Source organism: Pseudophryne corroboree, chromosome 6, assembly GCF_028390025.1.
Source record: "Pseudophryne corroboree isolate aPseCor3 chromosome 6, aPseCor3.hap2, whole genome shotgun sequence".
NCBI lineage: Eukaryota > Metazoa > Chordata > Amphibia > Anura > Myobatrachidae > Pseudophryne > Pseudophryne corroboree.
The window spans coordinates 632,958,671-632,985,748 of record NC_086449.1 but is presented as its reverse complement, the minus strand read 5'-3'; the positions used below and the strand labels follow the sequence as shown (position 1 = coordinate 632,985,748).

The 27,078-nt window shown below is 38.7% G+C and overlaps 1 protein-coding gene across 5 annotated transcripts in view; it reads right to left on the bottom strand.

Annotated features, from left to right (window-relative positions):
• Window positions 1–17,967: 17,967 nt before the first annotated feature.
• The window catches only part of NR3C1 (nuclear receptor subfamily 3 group C member 1), a 192,292-nt gene continuing 183,181 nt past the window's right edge, over window positions 17,968–27,078 (bottom strand). For 4 of the 5 annotated variants that reach the window (XM_063928123.1, XM_063928124.1, XM_063928122.1 and 1 more), the window contains exons 7-9: window positions 20,719–20,849; window positions 19,986–20,143; window positions 17,968–18,919 (exon numbers count right to left, since the gene is read on the bottom strand). In XM_063928123.1, coding sequence (XP_063784193.1) covers window positions 18,767–18,919; window positions 19,986–20,143; window positions 20,719–20,849 — 442 coding nt within the window. In that variant the 3' untranslated portion in view covers window positions 17,968–18,766. Of the gene's footprint in view, window positions 18,920–19,985; window positions 20,144–20,718; window positions 20,850–22,498; window positions 23,088–27,078 lie in introns of those variants that run through there. The other variant, XM_063928126.1, reaches the window with a different exon arrangement.

The window sequence follows — 27,078 nt, the reverse complement described above, 5'->3', positions numbered from 1 at the left end:
AGTCTGGGGGTAACGGTATTGGAAAAGGATTTGGGGGTACTCATTGATATGCTTAATAACCGTATACAATGTCAAAGCGCAGTAAAGAAGGCAAGTAAGGTGCTATCGTGCATAAAATGGGGAATTGAGACAAGGGATGAGAGTGTAATCATGCCACTGTACAGATCATTGGTACGTTCGTACCTGGAATATTGTGTTAAATTTTGGGCACCTTTGTATAAAAAAAAATTGGTGAACTCAAAAGGGTTCAAAGGTAAGCTACTAAATTGTTTAAAGGGCTAGAGGGACTGGGTGATGAGGAAATGCTTACTAGGTTGAATTTGTATACACTGGAAAAGAGGTGCCTAAGAGGAGACATTATTAATATCTGTAAAGGGACGTTCCAAAGAGTTATCAGAGGAATTATTTATTAAAAGAACTCTGCTTAGGACATGTGGGCACTCGCTTAGGCTAGAGGAGAAAAAATTCTGTACGCAGCGTAGGAAAGGGTTCTTCACTGTTGGGGCAATAAGGATTTGGAATTCCCTGCCAGGGAAGGTGGTAATGGCAGACTCTGTTATTGCATTTAAAAACGGATTTGATAAATTTCTGATTGAAAATGATTTCCAAGGTTATAACATTTAAAATATTGATGTTGATGATCCGGGTGGAACATGATTTATAGTTGTTAACTAGTCATAAAACATTACTTCAGAAGGTACATTATAATCAACTCAATACAAAATACAGGTTGAACGCGATGGGCATTTTGCCTCTATTTAACCTCAATTACTATGTGATCTCCAAGCACTGCCCCTGCCGCGTCACTGCTGATGTCACCAACCCAGCAATATGCCGGGTTGCAGGCAGCGGGGCGCCTGAGGCGGGTCGCACCCTGGGAGCTCCCGTGTCAGGCTCCTGGGTGCGACCCGCCTCAGGCGGTCTGAAAGGGGTATAATCTGCAGACCTGGATTTTTCTCAGGTCGATCCCCTTCACATATAAGCCGTGTCTGCCCCGGCATTCGGTGTGAAGTTATTTAAATGGGATGCTTTTTTGGCTCACAAAAATGAGGTAATGTAAACAGTGTTGTGTTATTTTGTATCTGCTATGGTAATTTCTCCCATGGTGCACAGCAGTAGGGAATATGTTGGTATATCACAATAATCCTAAATCACAAGCAGCAGAAAAAGAAAGAAAGCAATACTGAGCAAGGACCGGCTATAGAAATACTGAAATGTAAAAGCCTGTTTAGAGAGGAACGATCCTTTAGGAAAATCTCAATTTAGGTAACTGCTCATCTAACGATCTAAATGTTTGAGAGCAGATCCGCAGAATATGGTTATGTTGCTGTGAATTATAAATAAAGGCCAGACAGCCCATCTGGTCCTCCTCTGCGCAATTTGGGTCTAAAAACCCTGGTCGCATCATTCAGACATAAGTCGAGGCACTTACCTGGATTGCAAGTCGCAGGGAATAACCATGGTCAATTGAAAGGTCGCAAACCTTGGACTGTCTACCTGGGTCTGATCATTTCAGACATAAGCAGGACCTGGGCCTATTCTGCATAATTAAAGACACAGGCACATAGATTTTTACATTTGTTTAATTTATCTCTAGTGTTTACAAGCAATTTCTTTTCATAGACACACAGAATTTGAAGGCAGATAAGAACCAGTTGGCCCATCTAGTTTGCCCCCTTTTTAACCATATTGTTACTTCAAACCGTATTTAATCCTTATTTCTTTGTAAAGATATCATTATCTCCAATTTTAAACTTTTGCGCTATAAAAATATATATGATATGGCTGACAATAATAACAAACTCCTATTAAATTAAAAATATTTAATATTGCATGAATAATCACAAATAATAAAACAAGACCGGTCTTAATAATTTGAACATCTAAGATAACAAATATAAATGCTTTCCATTAAAAGGAGGTGGACTTGAGCATATTCTGTGCACAGAAGTGTATAAACTAGCTCTATAAGCAAATGACTCAATGTATATAAAAGTCAAACTAAATCAAGTGTAGCTGCTGGTGGAACCCGTATATTAGATGTTTCCAATAATCAGTCACTTAATAACAGACTTCCTTTAAACGTGACAATCCAACACAGGACAATAGTGAATGAGAGCCGCTCCAACCGGAATCTTACGGGAGGTATAAGCAAGTAATGTCAGCAGGAAGAAATCCCGACATCTGCCACGCTGGCTTCTGGCTGCGGGGAAACCGGCACCTGCACTGGCGCCTGCTGTAACCTGTCCTGCTCGATCTGAATGCTCCACAGATCTCCACCTCTACAGGCCGTTTGCAAGCACCGATGCGCGGCTCCTCTCCACTCTAATATAATTCAACCAGCAGATGGATTTTGCAGCTGGTGTATGTTACGGGTCTAACTCCAGCAGGGGTCCAACCGTAAAGCTTCTGACGCGTTTCGCTCCTCCTACAGGGGCTTCATCATTTCTTTGATAAAGCCCCTGTAGGAGGAGCGAAACGCGTCAGAAGCTTTACGGTTGGACCCCTGCTGGAGTTAGACCCGTAACATACACCAGCTGCAAGATCCATCTGCTGGTTGAATTATATTAGAGTGGAGAGGAGCCGCGCATCGGTGCTTGCAAACGGCACGTAGAGGTGGAGATCTGTGGAGCATTCAGATCGAGCAGGACAGGTTACAGCAGGCGCCAGTGCAGGTGCCGGTTTCCCCGCAGCCAGAAGCCAGCGTGGCAGATGTCTGGATTTCTTCCTGCTGACATTACTTGCTTATACCTCCCGTAAGATTCCGGTTGGAGCGGCTCTCATTCACTATTGTCCTGTGTTGGATTGTCACGTTTAAAGGAAGTCTGTTATTAAGTGACTGATTATTGGAAACATCTAATATACGGGTTCCACCAGCAGCTACACTTGATTTAGTTTGACTTTTATATACATTGAGTCATTTGCTTATAGAGCTAGTTTATACACTTCTGTGCACAGAATATGCTCAAGTCCACCTCATTTTAATGGAAAGCATTTATATTTGTTATCTTAGATGTTCAAATTATTAAGACCGGTCTTGTTTTATTATTTGTGATTATTCATGCAATATTAAATATTTTTAATTTAATAGGAGTTTGTTATTATTGTCAGCCATATCATATATATTTTTTATAGCGCAAAAGTTTAAAATTGGAGGTTTTGTGGATAGTTGCATTTGGGTGGTCCAGTGCAATGTGATTGACCTGCTAACCCCAGGTCATCTAACTTTTTGCAGCTGATTGTTATAATATCCAAAAGGTTTTTTTTGATAGTACTTGCTACTAGCACCTGGTAAAAAGGTTTTTTCTAAAGATATCATTATGTCTATCCCATGCATGTTTATATTGCTCTGCAATGGAAATAGGTAAATAAAACAAGAAAAACCTAAACGGGCGCCACCAGGGCTGATTCTCGCAGCAGCTGTGTAGGAGATAGTCAAACTCCTCAAACAAACATATAAAAAAATCAAACAAAAAACAGCGCTATAACCAATTCTAACTAATTGACGGCTGTGTCACAGGTGATCTAAAACAATTTTAATAGGAAATTTATACCAGTTATTCCAATAGAATTATCTCAATTAAAATCAATATATGTAAAACATGTATCTTATGGTGATATACCAATGCAGAAGATTAAAAACATCAGTAGATGCAAAACACAATTGCAATGCTTATTTACACCCCCTTTAGATGGTCGTGGTATTTGGGCTCACAGATAAAGTCCTGTATATACAGTCCGTGATGAACTTCACTGGGATCATAAATAATTGTCCAAGGTGATTATAGTTAGCGGTCCATGAGGTATTTGTATAGGGAAAAGTCCACTTAGTGTCAATCCTGTTCGCTGGTACAAAGGAAACGCATTTGTTGGGGTCCATTAACCTTCCAAACTTGGGCCGTGTACAATGAAGAATCCACCGTGGTAGCCCCGTGTTCAAACAAAGTCCTTTTAATGGCCCACTGACCAGGGGTATTGCAGATCCTGACTCGTTTCGCGGTCTATAGCTTTATACCCCTTTGATAAAGCTGTCTATAGACAGCGAAACGCGTCAGGATCTGCAATACCCCTGGTCAGTGGGCCATTAAAAGGACTTTGTTCGAACACGGGGCTACCACGGTGGATTCTTCATTGTACACGGCCCAAGTTTGGAAGGTTAATGGACCCCAACAAATGCGTTTCCTTTGTACCAGCGAACAGGATTGACACTAAGTGGACTTTTCCCTATACAAATACCTCATGGACCGCTAACTATAATCACCTTGGACAATTATTTATGATCCCAGTGAAGTTCATCACGGACTGTATATACAGGACTTTATCTGTGAGCCCAAATACCACGACCATCTAAAGGGGGTGTAAATAAGCATTGCAATTGTGTTTTGCATCTACTGATGTTTTTAATCTTCTGCATTGGTATATCACCATAAGATACATGTTTTACATATATTGATTTTAATTGAGATAATTCTATTGGAATTACTGGTATAAATTTCCTATTAAAATTGTTTTAGATCACCTGTGACACAGCCGTCAATTAGTTAGAATTGGTTATAGCGCTGTTTTTTTGCTTGATTTTTTGTTTATATTGCTCTACTGTCTTAGCCTCTACCACTCTTGATGGGAGGCTATTCCACTTGTCCACTACCCTGTGAATAATTTTTTCCTCAAATTTCCCCTGAACCCCCTTCCCCCCCCCTCTCCAATCTCAGTGCATGTCCTTGTGTCCTATTGTTTCTCTTCATACAGTATGGAGAATGTTTCCCTCCTGGACCTTGTTAAAACCTTTGATATATTTGAAAGTTTCTATCGTGTCCCCACTTTCCCTTCTCTGCCCTTAACTATACATATTGAGATTTTTGAGCTTTTCTGTTTTATTTTTTGTGATGTAGGCCATGCACCATTTACGTTGCCCTTCTTTGTACAGTCTCTAATGTATTAATATCCTTCTGTAGATATGGTCTTCAGTATTGAGCGGATTCCTCTCCCAATGCAGCCAAGCATCTGACTAGTCTTCCTCATTGCCTTGTTACATTGCTTACCTGCCTTTAAGTCACCTGCAATAGTGACTCCTAGATCCCTTTCCTCCCCAGTTTAGAATATAGTGCAATTAATACTATATTTAACCTTTTGGATTTTTGAGACCCAGGTGCATTATTTTTGGCATTAAACTGTAATTGCCATGCTCTTGACCATTCCTCTAGTCTACCTACAATAGATCCTCAATCATTTGTTTTACCCCTTCTGGTGTGTCAACCCTGTTACATGCCTTTTATGTCATCTGCAAAAAGGTATACTTTCCCTTTATTACCATTTGCAATGTCACCAATAAAGATATTAAAAAGCACTGGTCCAAGTACAGATCCCTGGGGTACTCCACTGGTAACATTTCCCTCCTGTGAATGCACTCCATTTACTGCAACTGTTTTCTCTCCTTCAACCAAGATCTTATCCATTCAACCACCTTAGTATCCAATCCCAAGCTTTCGAGTTTATTTATACAGTAACTAGTACAAGCAAAAGTCAAAACAAACACGTGAAAAATAGAAATAGTTTAATGAAAAAGCAGGGTTTTATTATGTGATTTCAATGTTTCTTTTTATTTAGAGCTGCAGCACATATCACATCTACTGCAACATCTATACAAATGTGACTATGATTTACCCCAACAGCAAATTAAGAGAAAATAAATGTAAAACATTTCTACACGGATAAAACAAACAACCCCCAACCCCCCTAATAGTCCAACATTTCACAAAATAAAGGGGAAAAAGGACATTATTACAGACTTAATTCAACATGTATAAAAACCCATACATTTTAAAACGGTTTTAAAGAATATGTTTTAATTTTATACAGAGTTTACAACTAATGCTTTGATAAAAAAAAATTGGCTTTTAATATTATTTTTTTTAATAAGGCCTTACATATTTATAGAATCAGATCTGTCTCCATTATAATGCATTTCTTATAATCCTATACAAAATAGAATATTGACATACTTTTCAATCTGTTAATTTAAGCAGCGTCCTCGCTGCAATAAAGGGTATTTTAGAAACACACTTTTGACATAAATCAAGAAACATCAAATTGTACTTAATTTTATTGTTTGCTATAACAATCTAAAAGTCATACTAAAAAAAAAACTTGTAAAAAAAACACACAAAACATTAAAAGAAATAAGAGAATAAAAAGACATTAAAGAAAAAAAACATAGGAAAAGAACATAAGTGACTCCATTTTGTTTCCATGATCAGATTAGTGACTATAGCCAAACAATGATGATGCTTGACAATGGCACCCACCTGCATTTTTAAAACTACAGCTGTTCTATAAGCACAGTTTACAAATAACATTTGCCTTTACATTGCTGTTGCAATTGTTTCACCCACATATGAAACTCAAAATTGCAATAACACACACAAATGTATAACGGCTATACTAAACTTTATATATAGCTTAGTACTCCTACACTGTCAATGTCCTACTATAAAGGAGAAGCATCTAAACTGTAATAATCGCCTGAAACTAATATAGATCTAATAGGAGAGTAGTTTTTTCAGTTATAATCAGAGACGTGTGACATCATATTTTAGAATGTATTAAAAACCTTTAGAACTCCTGTATAATATTCTAGAAAATCAAAGTGTTACAAGAAACATTTGGCAAGTGTCCCCAGTATTATATATATGGCTTCATAGTGACTGGTAATATTCTTCTACATATACAGTAGAGAGGATTGTCAGACAGGAGCCACAATCCAAGCAAAAGAAAAAAACAATGGGAAACAGACATGTGACAAATTGTGCTCCCAACAGCTCATTTACTAACATTACAATTAAGTGAAAAATATGTACTGAGATGAAAGCTACTGGTTGCTGTGGATGACTAAATTGCTATGTTACTAAATGAGTCCTAGGTGTATATTTACTAAAGGTCCCTATTTATTGATTTCAGAACGATCTAAATCGATGATGTGTTTAAGGGTCTGTACACACATTTACTAAATGACTATTTTATATCTTACTGTTATAAATGTTAGTACTGTACATGTGTGCTTTGGCCCCTGAAACATAACATCATTTTGGATTGATTTCAGTGATTTGAAATTGATAAAAATGACTGAAATCGACCTTTAATAAATATAGCCCCTGGTGTGTAAGAATAACCTTAGCACAGCATCCCTGTGGGAGTAAAGTGCATTAGAAATGGGGATAGACAAACTAACCTCAGGGTCATCTTAAAATATAGGCACACCGGGCACCCACCCAGGGCCACACAATTCTAGGGGTCTTTGAGCAGGTGCAGGCTCCCCCCTGGGCTGCTGCCTACGGAGTTTCTTGGAAGGTAGGTAGAGAATGCTGCTAGGCTGCTCTCCTTGTGAATTACACACAGAGCACCAAGCAGCATTCTCTACCTACCTCCCATCCTGCAGCCTGGCAGTGATTGGCTGACTGAAGGATGGCTGGAGGTATCCACCAGAGTGCTGACAGCCAATCACTGTATGGAGGCATGTGGAGAGAGCACAAGACTGCCTGAGAGGTGAGTTGTGAGTCCCCCCCCCCCCCATTTATTCCTGTGAATGGGTGAGTAGGGGCCTCAGTGCATTGCTTTGTCCATGGCCTTCGATGTTGTTAATACAGCCCTGACTAGCATTTATTCTAAATGAAATTTAATGTTATAAGGCTCATAGAGTTAGGAAAAATATAACTAAAATGTTGCAAATTTGCATCTGGACTCATTATGGTGTGATGCAAGTGGTGCAGATGCTATTTTATTGATGCATGCTGGGAAAATACTGCCTGGTCTTGAATGCATGATACAAATGAAAAGGCAGATTTATTCTTGCAGTGATAAAGAGCCAAATTAGGATGCACCCACCCAACTATAAAGTGGTCTGTATAATATTACCTGCCCCGTAGCATCCAGCCTGCTCCTAGCTCTAAAGAGGCTCTGCGCAAACAGATTGCTTCACAAGGCCCCATAGCAACATTAGGTCAGGAGTCCTGTGTGCTGCCCTTCTTCACTGCACAGGCAGCCATGCCCTTTCCAAAGCATAATGGTGGCCTCCAATGAGTGCACCCTTTTCTATAGACCCCTGCACAGATGCTTTACTCCTACTCAATTTTCATACAAAGTATTGGATTCTAATTGAAGACCCCGCTATCACCTTAGCTACACAGAACTGATTCTTATACATACATACACACACCCAATGGTTTTCCTATCGACAACTACATCTAGTCTTCTCTACACAATGCAGAATATCCCCCGGGCCTCCATAACTGCTTAAAGCCCCCAACACTCAGACATCATGCAGAGCGTGGCCAGTGCTCCCCTTTCCACATCTGTATTATTTAAAGTACCACTAGGTCTAGAATATGAGTTATGAAAGGTCTATATGTAACATGTCACATATTAGCCGTGGCTTCTGACAGCACATATTGTAGCTGAATGCAGCATCCTCTGTTGGGAATATTATTAATCTGTAACGCTTCCCCATAATCCCAATGTTCTCAAAAATGTTTACAATTTTGACACACTTCTGACATTTGTAATTGTTTTTTTCCCCTGTATAAAATATATATGTACAAATGTACTCCAGGTGTACTGGTATTTTAAGCAAATAACCTTATTTTTCAACACTTGTGACTTGATGGCCTGATAATCTTGTAATCATGTATCTAAGCGGTATCACTAGTTACCTCATCACCACTGCGTTCTATCACATAAAATTACACACTGTGTTACTTGGCATCCCCAGAAGAGAAGTTTGCTTTTTACAAACTTAGTGTATGACATTAGCAATCAATTAATTTCAGCTTTGGTAAAGAAACCTTTACACACCGCTGATGAACTAAGTGCAATGCATGCAGCTGGGCTTTTGATGCTGTAAAATTCATAGGGTCACACTGAAGTCACTTGTTAGCAGTATCACTATATTCCTTCAACAGACCTGATTACCAAGTATTATATGTGCCCTAACAAGAAATGGATCTGGTCTAGGTGGTTCTTGGCAGTGTCCTAATTTGTCCTGATTTTTCATTTAGGAGTATTGGGAGGTATAGCAAATGGCATTTTGCACTAGAGTGTACCCTACAACCTCATTATAAAACCAGACCAGGCAATGCTTAATCTAATCTCAGTAGATGATGGAGCACACACTGCTGCTGGTATGTGTGAATGCAATGTTAATGTTTTAGTGGCAGAAGCATTAGAATAGGGCATTGGGAAAGTAGCTGGAGACCTGTTCACCCTGATGTCTCTGCTTTCCACAGGCACTCCCCAGTTATTGTCTATGGGGTAGCTTCAATGTCTTGTTTTGCAAGCTATCCTTGGTATCTATCTGCATTCTAAGGGGTCAATCCAATTAGTCATGATGTTATTGCACCAACAGCCGTTCTTTGCGGCAGCACAAACTCGCTCAAACCTGCTACCAGCCCCTTATGGGCGCAACATGCTGTGCCATAGCTGGCGTTTTAATGCCACAACAACTTGCGCACTTCACGACTAACTGGATGTATAAGAAAAATAATTTACAAAACTGTAATATGGTACATTGGATTGCTTCATACTGATAAACTACATCTACCCACACCCAACGTACACCCATTCACCTGCCCAGGGTGATGTACTTTGAATTTTAGTTATAAAATGGCAAATGCTGTATGTTACCATCACAGATTTATAAAATGACTACATAGTAATAGAATGGAAAAAAAGTTACAGCACTCCAAATACGTGCGTCTACTTCAGATTGTCTGTTCTTGGCCTTACCTATAGTAGATAGAGGTTTATATAACAGTTATTGACTATACTCTAGGCTTGTTTTCAATACATTTATTAATACAATCTACTGTCACTGCAAATACTACATTTTTCTATGTGCTGGGATGCTACTGTACATACCGGCCAGTACAGACACGTGTGGAGGAGAGCAGGCAGATTAATATTACACCATGGTAGCTCATTTTACCCTAGGTCAGCTTCTTCAGTTAGAGTGCCAAAAATAATGAGGCAGGGTCTTGCAGAAAGCCTAATGGAATGGCAATGATTGGAGCAGCATGATATAGCTGTACAAGCCTGCACTGTGAACGTATGTATAATTAGTGTCATTTCCTTTCCAAAGCAAAATCTATGGGACTTGCATGAGGAGTCTGAAAATGACAACATCTGGGAATTTATGGACAGACAGAGAGTGGAAAACATTACCCAGCCAGTTACCTTATTTTTCTATTACACTCCCATTTGTCATACTTTCTTGGAAAATATATCTAAATCCAATAAACTGATTTAGTTAGTCTGTGCTAAAACTGCTGGTGTCGTTGCCACTAAAAGTGGAGTAAAGTAAATCCTTTGTTAACAAGGATTCCTTAGACATAAATTAAGAATTTTGAGAATTGTTCTTAATATACAGCTGGAGCAAGATTTACTTTGGCAAACTACAGTCCAGGGCTCCCTAAGTGATAACCGCAAGTGTTGGATTGTGTGGACAAGTGTAAAATCCAGTTAAATGACAGCAAAAACTTTTTTTCCCCCCAAATGTTATTTATAGGGATGTATGCTGTAGTCATCTGAAATGGGCAAATAGATTTTTGTTAATTGTGAAATACACATATAGAGCAGTAGCTATCAAAGGCTACATATGCAGTGGTGTCTTTTATGGCAAGCTATATTGTTATTTCTATAAATTTTATAAATTTAATGGTTTTAATATGTACTTTATGAGTTTACAAATGAATTTATTCTGTATTTCTCTAATGTGGTGTGCACATGATTGCAGTGACACTGAAAAATAAACGCATACGTTCTCTCATTTAGTGCAATGATTTTTGCTTTTACATCTATCGTGTGCTTAGCATGTGTTAGAACCCATGTTAAATAATAATTTAACACCATTGAGTGAAGGCAATAGAGAAAGGAGTGACCCCTATGTGATGCGAAGCTCGTGTAGAGATTCATAGCGCAATAATTTGTAGTACAACGGAAAAAAACATTAATATAACATTTTATTGTTATTTTATTGTAGTAATATTAACATTGGTTACAGAACACTAGCCTTTAGTGTACAGAAACGTTTTTTCATGATTACCCCTTTACATACTTACAGAATTGAAGAAACTAGATTAAAAATAAAAGAGCAAAGGGAAAAATATATATTTTGCTTAATTGTAAATTCTCCTGTTTCTCAAAATTTGTTGTCTTATTTTTACAGAAAGCTTTTTCTGTTATGCTATTTAAAGTTGTGATATTAACTTGATAAAGTAGAAGTCACACATCTCTTACCTCACTTGTGGGGAAATGCATCAAACTTTCTGAAAAGACTAGACAAGTGGAGAAGTTACAGCCAATCAGCTTACAGCTCATATTTTTAGAATGTACTTGACAAATGCTAAATTGAAGCCAATTTGTTCTTATGGGCAATTTCTCCACTCGATATGGTTTGATAAGTTACAGATAAGTCTAAAGCCGCATACACACGGTGCGATTTTCCTTGCGATATTGAAGGAAAATATAGTACATATCGCACCGTGTGTACACAGCTTGTGATGCCGATGCGCAGTCCCTCGACACTGCAAGAAAAAATAGACCGTGCAGGCAGCCCAACATTGACTATATCAGTGGTACCAGGCTCTGGCCACATCACATAGTCAGTGTTGGCTACTATGCACATCGCACCATGTGTACCCACCTTAAGATAATATTTCATTAGGGGAAACTGCACACACACTAATTAATTCTATCCCCACCCTCCAATGAGTTTGATCATAGGAGTCATTGGTAATCAATGCAGGTGATGCAATGCAAGCTCTCTTGTAGCTAGAATTTCAACACAATTTATCAAGTCAAAATTTCAAAGAACTGGTTACACTTTCACACCTAGGCCCCAATTTTCCACTCAGCGCCAACTTACTCATAATGAAAGACTTTGGCAGATTGCAGCTGTTACTACAGTAGTCAGACTACTTTCCAAGCTTAAATCTGCTGGCGTTTTAGCAAATAACTTAGTCGACTGCAATGCCATGTGACAAACTTTATAGCAATACAGACCTGAATGATACAACTCATTCGTGCAAGCTTCCAGCAATATCCATTACAACACCCCTTTTAAAAAGCCAAAAAAACAACTACACCAAAGCAACACTATAAAAAGGAACAAAAACTCTTATCTTACACTGTACAAGTCACTATGATACAATAATTAAATTGTATGGTTTATCCAGCTGCAGTAGCCCTCCATTCTCTCTCTCTCTCTCTCTCTCTCTCTCTATTTTGTCATAAAATTTAGAAAAAAAAATAGACTATATGAAATACTTCACATTTTATTTTAGTATTTTCTACTACTGTTTACTATGCATTTTTAGTTTACCAAAAATAAACAATCTTTTCATATTTATTTCTGTGCATCTAAAATTAATGATCTTTATATTTCTTGAATCTACAGGATATTTTAGACCTGAATACTGTATTTACCGTATTTGATTAAATAAAGTGATGTCTTTTGGTATATTTCAGAATGGCTGCTGCAGCTCTTCAGAGGGGGCGATAGGAAAGATTAAATTAGATTAAACACTCGTCCCTGCATCTCAAAGCAAACCTATATCCATTGGATACTGCCATTCATGTAATTATTATTACCGTCAGGTTAGTAATGCTTATAGCTCTTAATTAAACTTTAAATATGCCTCATAAGAATGTAGGATTACAGGATGCAGAATCACATCACACACTTAGAACAGACAAAACATAAGACATCCACCATCTGATAACGTGCACCAACAATCCCTTACACAGTATGTGCATGTATAAATCTTTATACTGTATATATGTACACACACATACACACACTAAACAAGACTTACACATAAAAATAAATCAAATAAAAGGAACATAAGAATCCACTTGAGCCAACTCATCAGACTGGCAATCAAGAAGTTGAATAAATTTAGGTAAGTTGGTCAATACATAGGTAAAACAAGATAAATGGACTTAAATCAACCAAGTTAAGCCACAACCAACATAAAAGGCACTCTCTTTTTTAGTTTTTAATGTACTTTTCTAATGGAGATAATTAGTGTATCATATGAATGTGCTTACCATAGGACTTTGCTTATAAGAAGTTTAATGATTTATGACATTGTTTCTTTCTTCTTCACTAGATTGGGGACATGGCATAATTTGGAGCAGAGTCTGAAAACCAAGCTATCTACATCTATGCACAGGCTGTAATAACAGGTATTACTAACCATAAAACAAATAAATGCTTTGAGATTAGAGCGCCATTAAAAAGTAAAGCTGAAGAGTTGGGTAAACTATGTTCTGATTACACACCACCTTCTTGATCAGTAACAGGGTAATGGCTTTGTCTTTCTAGCAACAAGTTCAGAATGTCTGAGATTGTTAGTAATGGAACAAGGGCCAAATAAATGCCAGTGACACTTCAATGGTAATGAAGATTATTCAAGTGTAAGTAAGGTCATAGTAAACAGATGTGAAAGCATGATTGGTGGTGGTTACATTAGGCAGTATCGTACTACTGCAAGCTCATCACCTTTCTATAACAAGGTAAACCTGAAAAAGGTGAGCCAAAGAACAAAGACGACAGTATGGAGCAGTTATGTTTGTATTCAATATTTTAGCACTAATTAAAGTATGAAAATATAGGTGTTCATATATATATAATTATGTAATTAAATATTTTATAGCATCTACCATCACTAGACTCTGTGACTTGTTTCTATTGGACAACTAAAGCTGAGTACAATCTAAGGGTGCATACACACGGTGCGATGTAAACTTACGATTTTGACTAGTTAAAATCATAAGGAAAGTTAGTGCAAATTGCACCGTGTGTACACAGCTTGCGATACCGATGCGTGCTCCTGTGGGGTCAGTATCGCAAGAAAAGATAGACTGTGCAGGCAGGTCAATCTTGACTATATTGTGTACAATCTAGTACATAGTATAGTCAAAATCTCACAGTGTCAAAATCTCAAATAAAGATAGTCAATATCGGTGGTTCAGGGCTCCGGGGAGTTCAAGGGAAATTGCAAAGTCAGAATTGGAGATAGTCAATATCTCACCGTGTGTATGCACCTTAAGACGACACACCTTTCATCTGGCTGATCCGTCGACCTATACGATGATTGGTAAGTGCATACACACTTGCCAATTGTCAGCCTGATGTCACAACTGGGCGGTCATTTACATGTGCCCCTCCCAGTTGTGATGTCAGTCACCAGCACCTCCTGCAGTTCGCCCGTACACACAGCATGAAGCACCGATATACCTGCAGATATATCGGCCATTGGCTGTGCAGCAGTGCCGACGCAATATGTTTGTGAGCGACATTGTTGCTGGTACACACCCGCCGTCACGCTCACAATAGATCAGCTGTTCACTTGAACGGCTGATGTATCAGTCAATGTGTACCCAGCATTAGATGTTTCTTGCACTGTATTTGTGGCTGGAAATGTATCCAGACACCTTTCATTTTAGGGTAATATTAATATTATGTATTTAATCTTGCAGCAGCAAGGGATTTGGTAGGGGCTGTATGTTCACACACTAGCAATAGTGTTGTTGATGTGTTATATAATGCACTCTAATGGTTATATAGTAACCCTGAACTAGGCACTTCCCATTTTTGTTAAAGATTTGTTAATGTAAAGTGCATATTTACAAAGCAAGCAAGGGCGAGCCAGGAACTTATCAGAGATGATCCAGGTTGAGCTGTAATTTTGTAAAAATTAAATGTCATGGTAGAACATGCAGTATTACAACATCTCCGTGATATAGGAGCGGCTGTATAGTATTAAACATTGGAGAGAGATAAAGTACCAATCAATCATCTTCTAATGGTCACTTTTCAAACACTGCCTGTAGCATGGCAGTTCAGGTGGGTACACACCGCACAATGTGCAAGCCAGCCGATGGCGCAGTGTGATGTAACGATATACTGCACATGCCATACACACTGCATGCCGTTGTTCATTGCATCGTCTGATCTGACATGTAGCCCTTCAGTTGGGAAGATGGACTGAAAGACTGCTGTGCACGCGCAACTGGGTGTGCACACTATACAATGCATATGATATATCATTCTGATCTGCAGTGTGTACCCAGCTTTAGGAGCCGATTGGTTGGTACTTTCTCTCTCTCCCTTAATTTTTTACTTTACCATTCTGCACTGCATTTGTAAATCCCACATGAACAGATGTTATAGTCTTTAACCCTCAGTCAGGCGCAGCTCGCCTGATAGGCACCGCAAAGCTGTTCTCGCTCCCCTCTCCGCCCCAAGGGGGCGCAGGGGCCTGTCCCTCCTAGTACCTTCCTATCTCTAGGTGCTGTTCGAAACCCCCCCCCCCCCCCCCAGTCCATTTTCCCGCCGCCTACGTGGAGTACAGTAGTGACCCTTCTGGCCTCTCAAACTTATACTCATGTTCGTGTTTTCTCTTTTTTTGCTTCCGGTTTTCTGCTGAAATGGCCCGTAAAACCTACGATTTCTTTCTTTTTTTCTTCACTGATCACTTTAAGAGCGTTAGAATTGAGTTAATTAGGTGCTAAAGACAATTTTCTAACAGGCGCCTGTCAGGTGTACTGCGCCTGAACCCGGGAGTCCCAGAGGTGCGCCTAACGGAGGGTTAAAATTAACTGAGATGACAATGTTGTAAATGCATCCTGCTCTCTGGGATCTTTATACATAGTAATAAGGAAAAATCCAGGAGGGACTACAATTACAGGAGAATTACAGGTGGAACAAAAAGCATAGAGCCAATAGAAACATGCACATTTCCATGAAATAAGGCAAATATTCCACCAAACAGCTTTGAAAATTTCACTCATCTCTTGTATTAATCAGTATGAACATGCATAGTTTCCAGAGGCCTCCGAAAGGATGGCTAATGGACTGAGACTGTACCATCCATCAAATTCTGGAAACCGTTGCACTAATAATGTCATACCTAACCCTTAAGGCATTAAACATTCCAAAAGAAACACTGAGAATCTTAAAGATAAAGTAAAACTTGCAACTTCAACACTACAGTAGCTCAATTATGCACTACAGGAATATGGGCATCACAATACATTAGGCAATTTACACTGTTTCTTACCAATAGTAATGAGATGTTAACCAGAAATTGATTTATATATAATATATAAAATGTATGTGTGGGTTGTTACATTTAACAGAAGAAGGACCATTTAGGACCTTGTTCATCTGTTTTTCCCTTTAATAAACACATTAAAATAAAATTTTAGAATGCATGGTAGGACCGGTGCCCTTGTCTTATCAATGGGTTTACAATGTCGTAATGAAGCGCTCAATATTTGGCATGGGTTAATGCATGCTACACTCACAGTAGATTGTAACGGCAAACTGCATCACTGAAGCAACTAAATAGTTTTCCACACGTGTGTGAACAAGTCCTCAGAGGGTGAAGGCTAGATCATATGAGCTCCTAAGAGTGCTATATTCTGCAATAATGATAGGTACCTGGCTCTGTATCTTGCAGTAATACTGCTTTTTAAGAGAAGTACAGGTAATTAAAAATAAAAAATGAAGTGCTTTCAATACTGTCTTCAATGTCCATTATTTATATTTAAGACTCGTGATTATCTTTAGGGTACATGCTTCACTACCAACAGTTTTAAACACATTTTAGCTACAGACCTAAGAGGTAGAGCAGTGGTAGGTGTTGGGACTATGCCAGAGATTTATTGTGAGAAAAGTCAATGATTTACTTTCCTAAAGATCCATAGCATATGTCTACATTGCACTTATACTTAAAAAATGTTTTTTTTTTTGTTTTCATTCTTGAAAAAAATATTAATAGATTTTCAGACTAATGAGTTCTGTAAAAAGTTGAAAAGTTTGTTTTAAAAACAAATATGAAAATTTACAATGTATTAAAACTGTAAAAAGTTGTAAAATATGAAGAGTTTGTGGAGCAAGAACATACGTGCCCTGGTTATTTCAATGAGCTTTGCGTAGACAAATGAGCACTTCTGACTCCACTCAATACCTCTACATGATGAGAGAGTAGAGTCTTTGTAGAGATTCCAGGCCTAAGCGGAATATGACCTGAATTATAGAATGACTATATATCATATTTGAAGAAGTAGGCAAATTAACAAATACATACTCAAAAAGCCTAAGTGCTTACAGTCCAGTTTTTTTTTTTTTTTGTGGAGAAACAAAAATCACACAATAAACCATCAGCACTATCAAGTTAATGCAATAAACATTGTATTTAGAGAATATATCTAACACCAAGTCTGTCAAGCTGGAATTTCAAAATAGCTGATGAACTAAGTTCTTGTCTAGACCAGCTCTCATTTGAAATAACCCAATTTAAAAGTGCTGAAGCCTTACCACAATAAACTTTCTTATACATTATATAAAGCATTTATAGATATTACAGACTGTTGTTTCAAGCTGCAGTAGCCCTTTCATTATCTTTTCAGATTCCAATTATACCAATGTGGCATACATTCTTAAGAAGTATAAATATAAAGTTAGTTTGAACAATTTATACACAGTAATGTAGCTTAACAAATGTTTTTACCAAGTCAAACGTTTTTTTTTTTTATTATATGACCCTGCAATAAAGTGGCTTTAATAAAAGTAAAAAAAAAAAAAATTGTATCAGATTTAAAAAATAAAATTTAATATGAACGACTATTAAAAGTATTTTTTTTTGTATTTTACTTTTTACTAATAAAAGCATACACATAGGCAAGCTTTGAAAAGGCTACAGCAGCTTCTAACATTGCATCTCTGAGCATTTTATGGCACATGTGTAACTAGTATCGTGGAAACATTTCATAAATCAAAATAGTATAGGGATTTTTAACCTAGAAAGCAGGAAAAATTCCTATGTTATACAAGAACCACTGGGGCATCAGCCTCCACCCCCCTCCTCCCCACCAAAAAAGAAAAACGAACCCCCCCCCCCCCCCCCCCCAAAGATTGGTACCTGATCCAGTAAATTACCGATACAAGGTAAATGTTTTGGCCATATAACTTTGCAATCTGTTTGGGTAAGTAGCTGAAAGTGCCAAGTAGCCAGACATGATTAGAGTAGTAATGAACAACAGACATTGAGAGAATATTTAGTTTGACTTGTGTTAGGAAAGCTGTGAGCTGCCCCAGTCTTAAAAAAGGAAACAAAGAAAAATCCAAATCTGTACAACAGGAGTCTTGCAAGAATAGGAAAAAATATATAATGTAAGAAAGAAAAACAACGGAGAGTCAATTCATTTTGTGAAAATGGAGAAAAATTGCTAGATCCAAACAATAGCATAAAAAGGCACAACTTCCCTTTTCTGATATACACTTGTAAACTTTCAGCAGGTTACATGCATAAATCAAACTCTTATTTTCATTTTTTTTCCCCCATGGGAGAGAAACAAAAAGAAGCTAAAACACCTGACAGGAAATAAAACAAAATAGAAAAAATTCTAGCAAACATATCCATCCAATGTGAAAATTAATACCAGAATGTTCACAATGCAGACTCTGGTTTAATTATCTGTTATGCTTCTCATTTCACTGAGTGAACTGAGGAATTTTCCATAGTCCAAATCTTGGCCCTCTGTAAACCACATGAACTGTAGTGCATAATTACGATAGGTACACCGTTGCAAGGACATTTACCACGTCTGATTTCTTTTTAATACAGTAAAAGCTATAATTTGACTTGTTTTTTCCTTAAGGCAACTTTTTGTGTGTGTAAGTATGTATATAATTTTAGTAAGGCAGTCATTTCTGATGAAATAAAAGTTTTCTGATATTTCCAGCTGAATATTTTGGTATCTGATTGCTGATAATTTCTGACAACATCTCCGGAAATTCAACACTCAACGATTTGTCGGTGAAGGAGTAGAAGCAAAAGGCTAGCAGATTTTCAACTACCTAAAAACAGAAGGACATAAATAATGTGAAACTAAGTATAACTTTATTTTAAGGAATAAAACACACAGAAATAGTGTACAGCTGGACTTTTCCTTCGCAAAATAATAAAAAATGTTTTATTTTCCCACAATAAAAATATGAAATCTATTTAATAATATATTGTAATCTGAACTGTTACACTACAACCATTTACAGTGTAAACCTGTGTACACACGGCACAATGTGGATTTAGCCTGACATTGATTATCCGACAGGGCCAGATCCCGGCCCCGCTGATATAGTCAATGTTGGGCTACCTGCACAGTCTATTTTTGCTTGCGATGCCGATCCTGCTGGACCACACATCGGCATCACAAGCTGTGTACACATGGTGCGATATGCACTTAACTTTCCTTAAGATTTTGACTATATAGTCAAAATCGTAAGAAAAGTTAAGTGCATATCGCACCGTGTGTAGCACCGTTAGGTGCCAAAGTGCTGACACAATGCAAATGAAAGACATACAAAAACAAAAAAAGTATATAACCTGGTTTTGTCTGTCATTAGAGCTATTTTCTTTTTTTTATTATGTCTTTCTACTACAAATTACCAAAGTATATGTAAACATATATTCAGGCAAATGGAAAGCAGTGAGTATCAGCCCCCCCCCCCCACTATAACATTTTTAGAAAAAAATCCAATCTGGCTGCTTAAATGAGACACCGGCCGCACAAAGGAATCTTCACAGTCCAGCCGGCTGGAAATTCAAAGCAAAACTACGCCGAACTAGTGACTATGTAAGTGGCATTATACTATCATTATTTTTAATAAGTGTATTTGATCTTTCAAATTCTCCATCTCTGTACCGCCATCCCCAGGGCCATACTGCCTCAGACACCAGTGGGTGATCCAGTCTAAGAAAGGGTGACAACACTTCTTCAACCATAACCAAGGGACACGCCTATATACAGTATCTGAATTCTGAATGGGCCTTTACCTTTATTTTAACTATTTCCTTATGCTGGCCATATACTGTGAAATCAAACTCACCATCGCTATTTTTTGGGGAGGGGAGCAGGGAACTTACCTCATGCATTGTATCCATTAGCTTTGTCAGTTGGTAAAATCGTTGCCAGTTTTGACTGGAATTTCCCTCCCGCTTTACTATGGCTTTTCCAAGTTCCTTAATATATGTCATACGAATTTCCTCAAACAGCACGTTGCTTTTAAGACCGTCCTTGGGAACTGACAATGAATATATAGAACATTATGAAATAGTTGCACACGGAGAGACTAACCGCTCTTCATAGCAGTTAAAACAACAAATAAAAGCCTACCATACGGCAGTGTTTCCCAACCTCGGTACTCAAAGCACACTAACATTCCAGGTTTTAAGCCATACTTGAGCACAGTTGACTAAATTAATACTTTGGTTATTTTAATTAAACAATCTGTGCTCAAGAATGCATTGAGAAAAACTGCCATATCGTACAATGTTATCATGTCTTTACTTGCAATGCTACTGTACATTGGAGCATTTGAACATGGAGATACATAGAAGGTCCGTGCTAAAAATCTGCAGTTCTATGCCATCCATCATGCTGATTGCAGTCAGTATATGTAACCAATAGCATTTACATATTTAAGGTCTCCATAGCAAATCATTAAGTGTACTGGAATGTTACCCACATGAATACCCTAAAATATAGCCCAGCATTCAACGTGGAAACAGGATAATTATATATTCCGCCATTCCGTGGAGAATATAAGCACAAACATATCAATTTACAATCGTGAAGAAACCAGCAGAACATACTCACTTGTACACAAGAGCAATAAGGTCTTCATGCAGAGATACTCATCATATGAAATCTGGAGGCGAGTCATTTCCTTGACAATTTTGAACATGTCTTGAAATCGCTCTTGCATGTATGGGAGGTGCATCCTCTCCCTGAGATGGGAAAGAGGGAGGAGAAAGACGTCTGTAAATACGGAGCTCTATATTGTGTGATAATGCCTCAGCTGACAAGCAGTAGCGTCTAGCCCTGGTCTGAAATATCTACACCCATGTCTCTGATATTTTATTTGAAGTTATATTTGTAGATAACCTATACATGGGGTAATGTACTAAGGTTTGTGAGTAGAAAAATGAAAGGTAACTTTTCTTGTGGTCCTAAAATCCTAATTAGCCTATTGGATAAAAATCAGAATAAAATAATTATTACTGTATACAGATATAATATATATATATATATATATATATATATACACAGATATAATATAATAGATATATATGGTGGCCCATTCACTGCACGCAAGATTGCTTTGGCTGAATAGTCTAGACCAGGCATGTCCAAACTGCGGCCCTCCAGCTGTTGAGAAACTACACATGCCAGCATGCCCTGACACAACTTTAGCATTCTCTGACAGCAAAACTGTGTCAGGGCATGCTGGGATATGTAGTTTCACAACAGCTGGAGGGCCGCAGTTTGGACATGCCTAGTCTAGACTGTGTCTACTGCACACATGGGTGTAGTTTGGATGGATTATGAACTCTTACTGGGGAAGTAAGTATAGAGGTGAGAGGTTCAGCTGCAGGTACAGACCTACATACAGCGCTGTGTACTTCCTGGAGTAAGAAATGTGCTTTGTGAGATTGCCAGTATATTCTTCTGCTGCTTATGTTTGCTAAAAAGAGATTTAGTGGCTTGCCTGTGTACCTTGGTTTGCTTCCAATCAAACAGCACAGGAAAACAATCTGCCTCAAACTTAATCCCACCAAACATACTATACAAACTGAGTGACGTCTGTTTGCACTCTACAGTGTGATGGCAGCTTGCTGGGAGTGTATGGTGCATAACGCATACTCTGGTACTCTCCTGTTTGGAGGCCACATACACAGACTACATTTTATTTGTATACCTGCATAGTGGGCAAATGCACTGTGCAAAAATGTATTATGCCACAGGTTCCAGACCCTCAGAAAGGTGTGGGCAAACAGTCATTAACATGAGAAAGCAACGAGATCAGTCTGTGGACATGGCAGGGCACCTGCTGATATCAGCTGAGAGGCCATTCTAGCTGATGTTTCTGTGCAGTAAGGGTGCCAGCAGTACTCTCAGGGCGAGAACACCCAGGTACTTCCCATACACTGGCAGTTGTATAAGAACATAATCAGTCCATACGAGGGAAGCAGCAACAGGTCCCCAGTGTTTCTACTGAATACAGGAATAAGCGTATGGAAACCGGTTCCTACTGCCTGGCTGTGTGGTCCGCTCGGTGTGCACAATGAATGCTCACTTATTCCTAGTCACACTGATTCCTGTTCCTGGTGCTTTGCATTTAGCAGTGGATCGGTAGTAGTAAAAGGGGGTTTGTTTCTGCAGTTTGCTTAATACAGGTGAAACTCAGAAAATTAGAATAATGTGCAAAAATGTATTTATTTCTGTAATTCAACTTAAAAGGTGAAACTAATATATTATATAGATTCATTACATGCAAAGTGAGATATTTCAAGCCTTTATTTGTTATAATTTTGATGATTGTGGCTTACAGCTTAAGAAAACCCCAATCCAAAATCTCAGAAAATTAGATTATTCCATAAAATCAATAAAAACTTGATTTGGGCCCCTTTCGCATGAATTACTGCCTCAATGCGGCGTGGCATGGATTCTATCAGCCTGTAGCACTGCTGAGGTGTTATGGAAGACCAGGATGCTTCAATAGCGGCCTTCAGCTCTTCGGCATTGTTCAGTCTCAGGTCTCTCATCTTTCTCTTGGCAGTGCCCCATAGATTCGGCAATGCCGGGGTTCAGGTCAGGCGAGTTTGCTGGCCAATCCAGAACAGTCATCCCACGGTCATTGAACCAGGTTTTGGTGCTTTTGGCAGTGTGGGCAGGTGCCAAGTCCTGCTGGAAAATTAAGTCCGCATCGCCATAAAACTTGTCTGCTGAAAGAAGCATGAAGTGCTCTAAAATGTCCTGGTAGACGGCTGCGTTGACATGGCTCCCCAAATCAACACAGACTGCGGAAACGTCACACTGAACTTCAAGAATCTTGGAATGTGTGCCTCTCCATTCTTCCTCAAATTTGCTCTCAGAAAAGAGGACTTTGGACCACTGAGCAACAGACCAGTTTTTTTTTTTTCTATAGTCCAGGTAAGACGCTTCTGACGTTTGCTGTTCAGGAGCTGTTTGACAAGAAAAATTACGACATTTGAAGCCCATGTATAGGATCCGTCTGTGTGTCACGCCACATTGAGGCAGTAATTCATGCAAAAGAGGCCCAAACCAAGTACTGAGTACATATGCATGATTATACTTTTCAGAGGACCGACATTTCTGTATTTAAAATCCTTTTTTTATCGATTTTATGTAATATTCTAATTTTCAGAGATTTTGTTTTTGGGGTTTTCTTAAGCTGTAAGCCACAGTCATCAAAATTATAACAAATAAAGGCTTGAAATATCTCACTTTGCATGCAGTGAGTCTATATAATATATTAGTTTCACCTTTTAAGTTGAATTACTGAAATAAATGAACTTTTGCATGGTATTCTAATTTTCTGCGTTTCACCTATAGTAGATGTAGTGCTAGGCTACATGGAAAGTTCTGTTTGCTGAGAAATATAACACAATTGGAATTGTCTCAGTTGCAGAGCGAATATGAAACTGTATAACATCCTTAACACCCACATGTTCCATCAGTAGACACACACAATGCCCCAGTTTTAGGGTCTTGCCAGCAGTATATTCAGCATATCTCCAGGAAGATGGCTGCTGCCTGTTTACTCTGTAGACACATAGAAAGGTGGCCTCTATCAGCATAACAAAAGTAACTACTTTCCTATATTTTTAAGCCTATTTATATAAAAGGACATTTATTCATATATATACTGTACAATGTATAATCTTTTCATGTGACGGCCATTCTCTACATTTCTGGAGCAAATGAATTCTTCACGGACAAGGAGGGTCTCCCTTATCAGAAATTATCCAAATTGCAAAATGTTGTGAGTGCTGACTGAGATAGTAACACCTTTACTTTGTAATGGTACAATGTACACAAGCGTTGTTTCATGCCCTTCAGGCTGTGTGTAGTGTATAAGGTGTACATGGAACATAAATGCCTTCTGTGTTTAGATTTGGGACCCATCCCTAAAATATCTCATTCTGCAAATATTCCAAAATACCGAATACTACTAAATACTTTGTGTCCAAAGCATCTCAGACATGGGAGACCTCACCGGTATGCTGTAAAACAACTGGACAACCCTGTTTACATTTCATTATTATGATAAAACCTAGTATAGTCACTGAGAATAGGGAACCAAGACGCACTCTCAGTCACATCTGAAGGTGTTATTATTTTATACTCTGCTGTTGGTGAGTTAGAGAATGACTAGTGATGTCAGTAAGACCACAGATACCTGCAGTGAGAGATGATGCTAATCGGTACCTGGATGGTTTAGGCTCTCTCTAACATGCAAGAGTGTATTATGTAGCACATGAGTGGGACAGGACATAATCTAAGCCAAGCAAACAGAAGGTGATATACAGGTAACCCTTCTGCGTCCTGACAGAAATGCAGTGACACGTGTGTGATCAAATCAAATAATGACAGATCTGTGTTTGGGTAGAGAGCATTACTGTGTAAGGGAGGTAACCGGGGATATGAAGTGAGAATTATGCACTTGAGAAGTAAGACATATTAAGCCTGAGGCCGTGGCTGGTGCACATGCTTTCCATTGAATTTACACGTGCCACAAGTTTTTTGTTTAATCACAAAGCATTGCAGAATAGAGAAGCTAATTCCTGGCGGTTGTCAAAACCCCCTATAATATACAGTATGTAGTGTATGCCTTAATCCATAGATTCATGTAACGCTGTTTGCTCAGCTACAACCATTCACTGTTGGTGACTATTTGGCCAGACACCACTCTATACAGATCTGGTAATTATTTTGGTCAGGACAAACAAATGGATTGCAAGATGCCCCAATTCTTACAATTACGCAGGATAATCTGGTCATTCATTTTACAGAACTGACAGTCTAAGCAGATCAGTGACTGCAGTTGGATATTCAGATGAACAAAATGAAGGGGATGGGGGTATATGGGATAGAGCAGAGGTTCTCAAACTCGGTCCTCAGGAGCCCACACAATGCATGTTTTGCAGGTAACCCAGCAGGTGCACAGGTGTATTAATTACTCACTATCACATTTTAAAAGGTCCACAGGTGGAGCTAATTATTTCACTTGTGATTCTGTGAGGAGACCTGCAAAACATGCACTGTGTGGGGTCCTGAGGACCGAGTTTGAGAACCTCTGGGATAGAGCAACTGGAAGGATTGTAACTCTGTGGCCAGGTCCTGGACTACAGTGCCAATGCCAATTCCTATGATCTCCATGGTCTCTGAATAGAAGATTACAGTAGCATGATGACACATTAGTTATCATTGCTGCCACACATGATATGGGGTTGATTCCAATCAGAGCACTATCTTTGTGCAGTTTGGATGTTCTACCATGGCTAACCCTGACTTTCCTCAAGTGCTCTGGTTTCCTCCCACAGTCCAAGCACTCTGCCTGCTGAGTGCATCCACTTGTGTTGTAGAGACAGTAAACTGGAAGTTCCATTGGGGGCAGGGGCTGATCTGAAAGATTAAATAGTCTCTGCACAGTACTTCCTACTATGGCGGCGCTTTATAAAGAATGACAATAACAGATCAAGCGCCCACAAGTCCAGCACTAAAGGATTCATTTAACTGCTGTCAAATACAGATGTACTACTTTTTAAAGCGCAGGTTTTGCATGTCTTGGTTGCCTATTCTCAATAACCATGCTAGGTATTATCGCAATAATGAAATGCAAACAGTGTTCCACTGTACAGCTGAAAAGGCATTTTTTATATATATATATATATATATATATATATATATATAGTCATCTGCATGTGCAAAGTTAAGGTGCACATTACCACTTAATGACATGCTTTATTTAGACCTTCTGCAGTAGGCTAGAGTTTTCCTTTCCTAATTTCTGTGTGAGCATCAGAAGACAGAGAATGAAATATAAAGAGCAATCCTTTATGGATCATCTTTTCTCTATGCGGATGTCAAGTTGGCTTCAGAGTGTAATTTCTGGCTTTCAAATCATTACATGTAAAATCATGACTTGTATACAGAAATAATAGGCCAGCAATGTGGTGTGTGGCTGGAAACTTGAAGGAGACACTGAGCTTTGTGTAGGCTGAGGCGAAGATGTTAAAAGGTTTCAGCATTTGAACGTCACTTTTGTGACTCACTGTATAGCCATGAACCTGTATGCCAGTACCTGAGGCTCTTCACATTTCACAATAACACACTAAGGTTCACTATCAGTTTATATAGAAAAGAAAAATCTTGGTTTGCCTGATATGTACATTTGGAGTAAAAATCAGTTCAACTAATGCACAGCCACCTCAAAGGGGAAGAGGAGGTATTGCTCCAATTAATGAGCAAAGTCAATTAAAATCTGCTGCTTCTGTACATAATTGTTATTGAATTCCTGTGAAAATGAGACAGTGAGTCAATAATATACGGAAAATAACCCCCCCAATGTAAAAGAAAACAGTCTACAGTATACCACTTTCTTTTTAGATATGAAATGATCGGCATTATTAAATAAAGCAAAGCTAGAAGAAGAAAAAAATCTAATATATTTTAAAGCAGGGGTGGCCAACCAGTCAGAGACAAAGAGCCCCAAAAAATGTGTTAGGTACGTCAAAGAGCCGACATCGAGCCGAAGGCGCACATGCAAAAATGGGGTGTGGCCTTGTGCCTTCTAGGCCACGCCCCTGGTATAAAATACATTGAAAAAGCCAGATCCAACATAAAATACTTTGAAAAAGCCACTTCCACATAAAATAATTGTAAAAGCCAGATCCACATAAAATAAATTGAAAAATTCAGATTCACATAATACACTTCAGCTCCCCTATGTGTTACTCCAACCAGCACCCTCTTGTCACTCCAGCCAGCACCCTCTTGTCACTCCAGCCAGTACCCTCCTGTCACTTCAGGCAGCACCCTCTTGTATCGCTTCAGCTTCCCCCAATTCATGCCACTGCAGCAGCCACTTATGTGTCCTCTGTTTGCTGGTGGGTGTCTCAACTCTAGTATCTGGCTCCCTCAGGTCTAAGT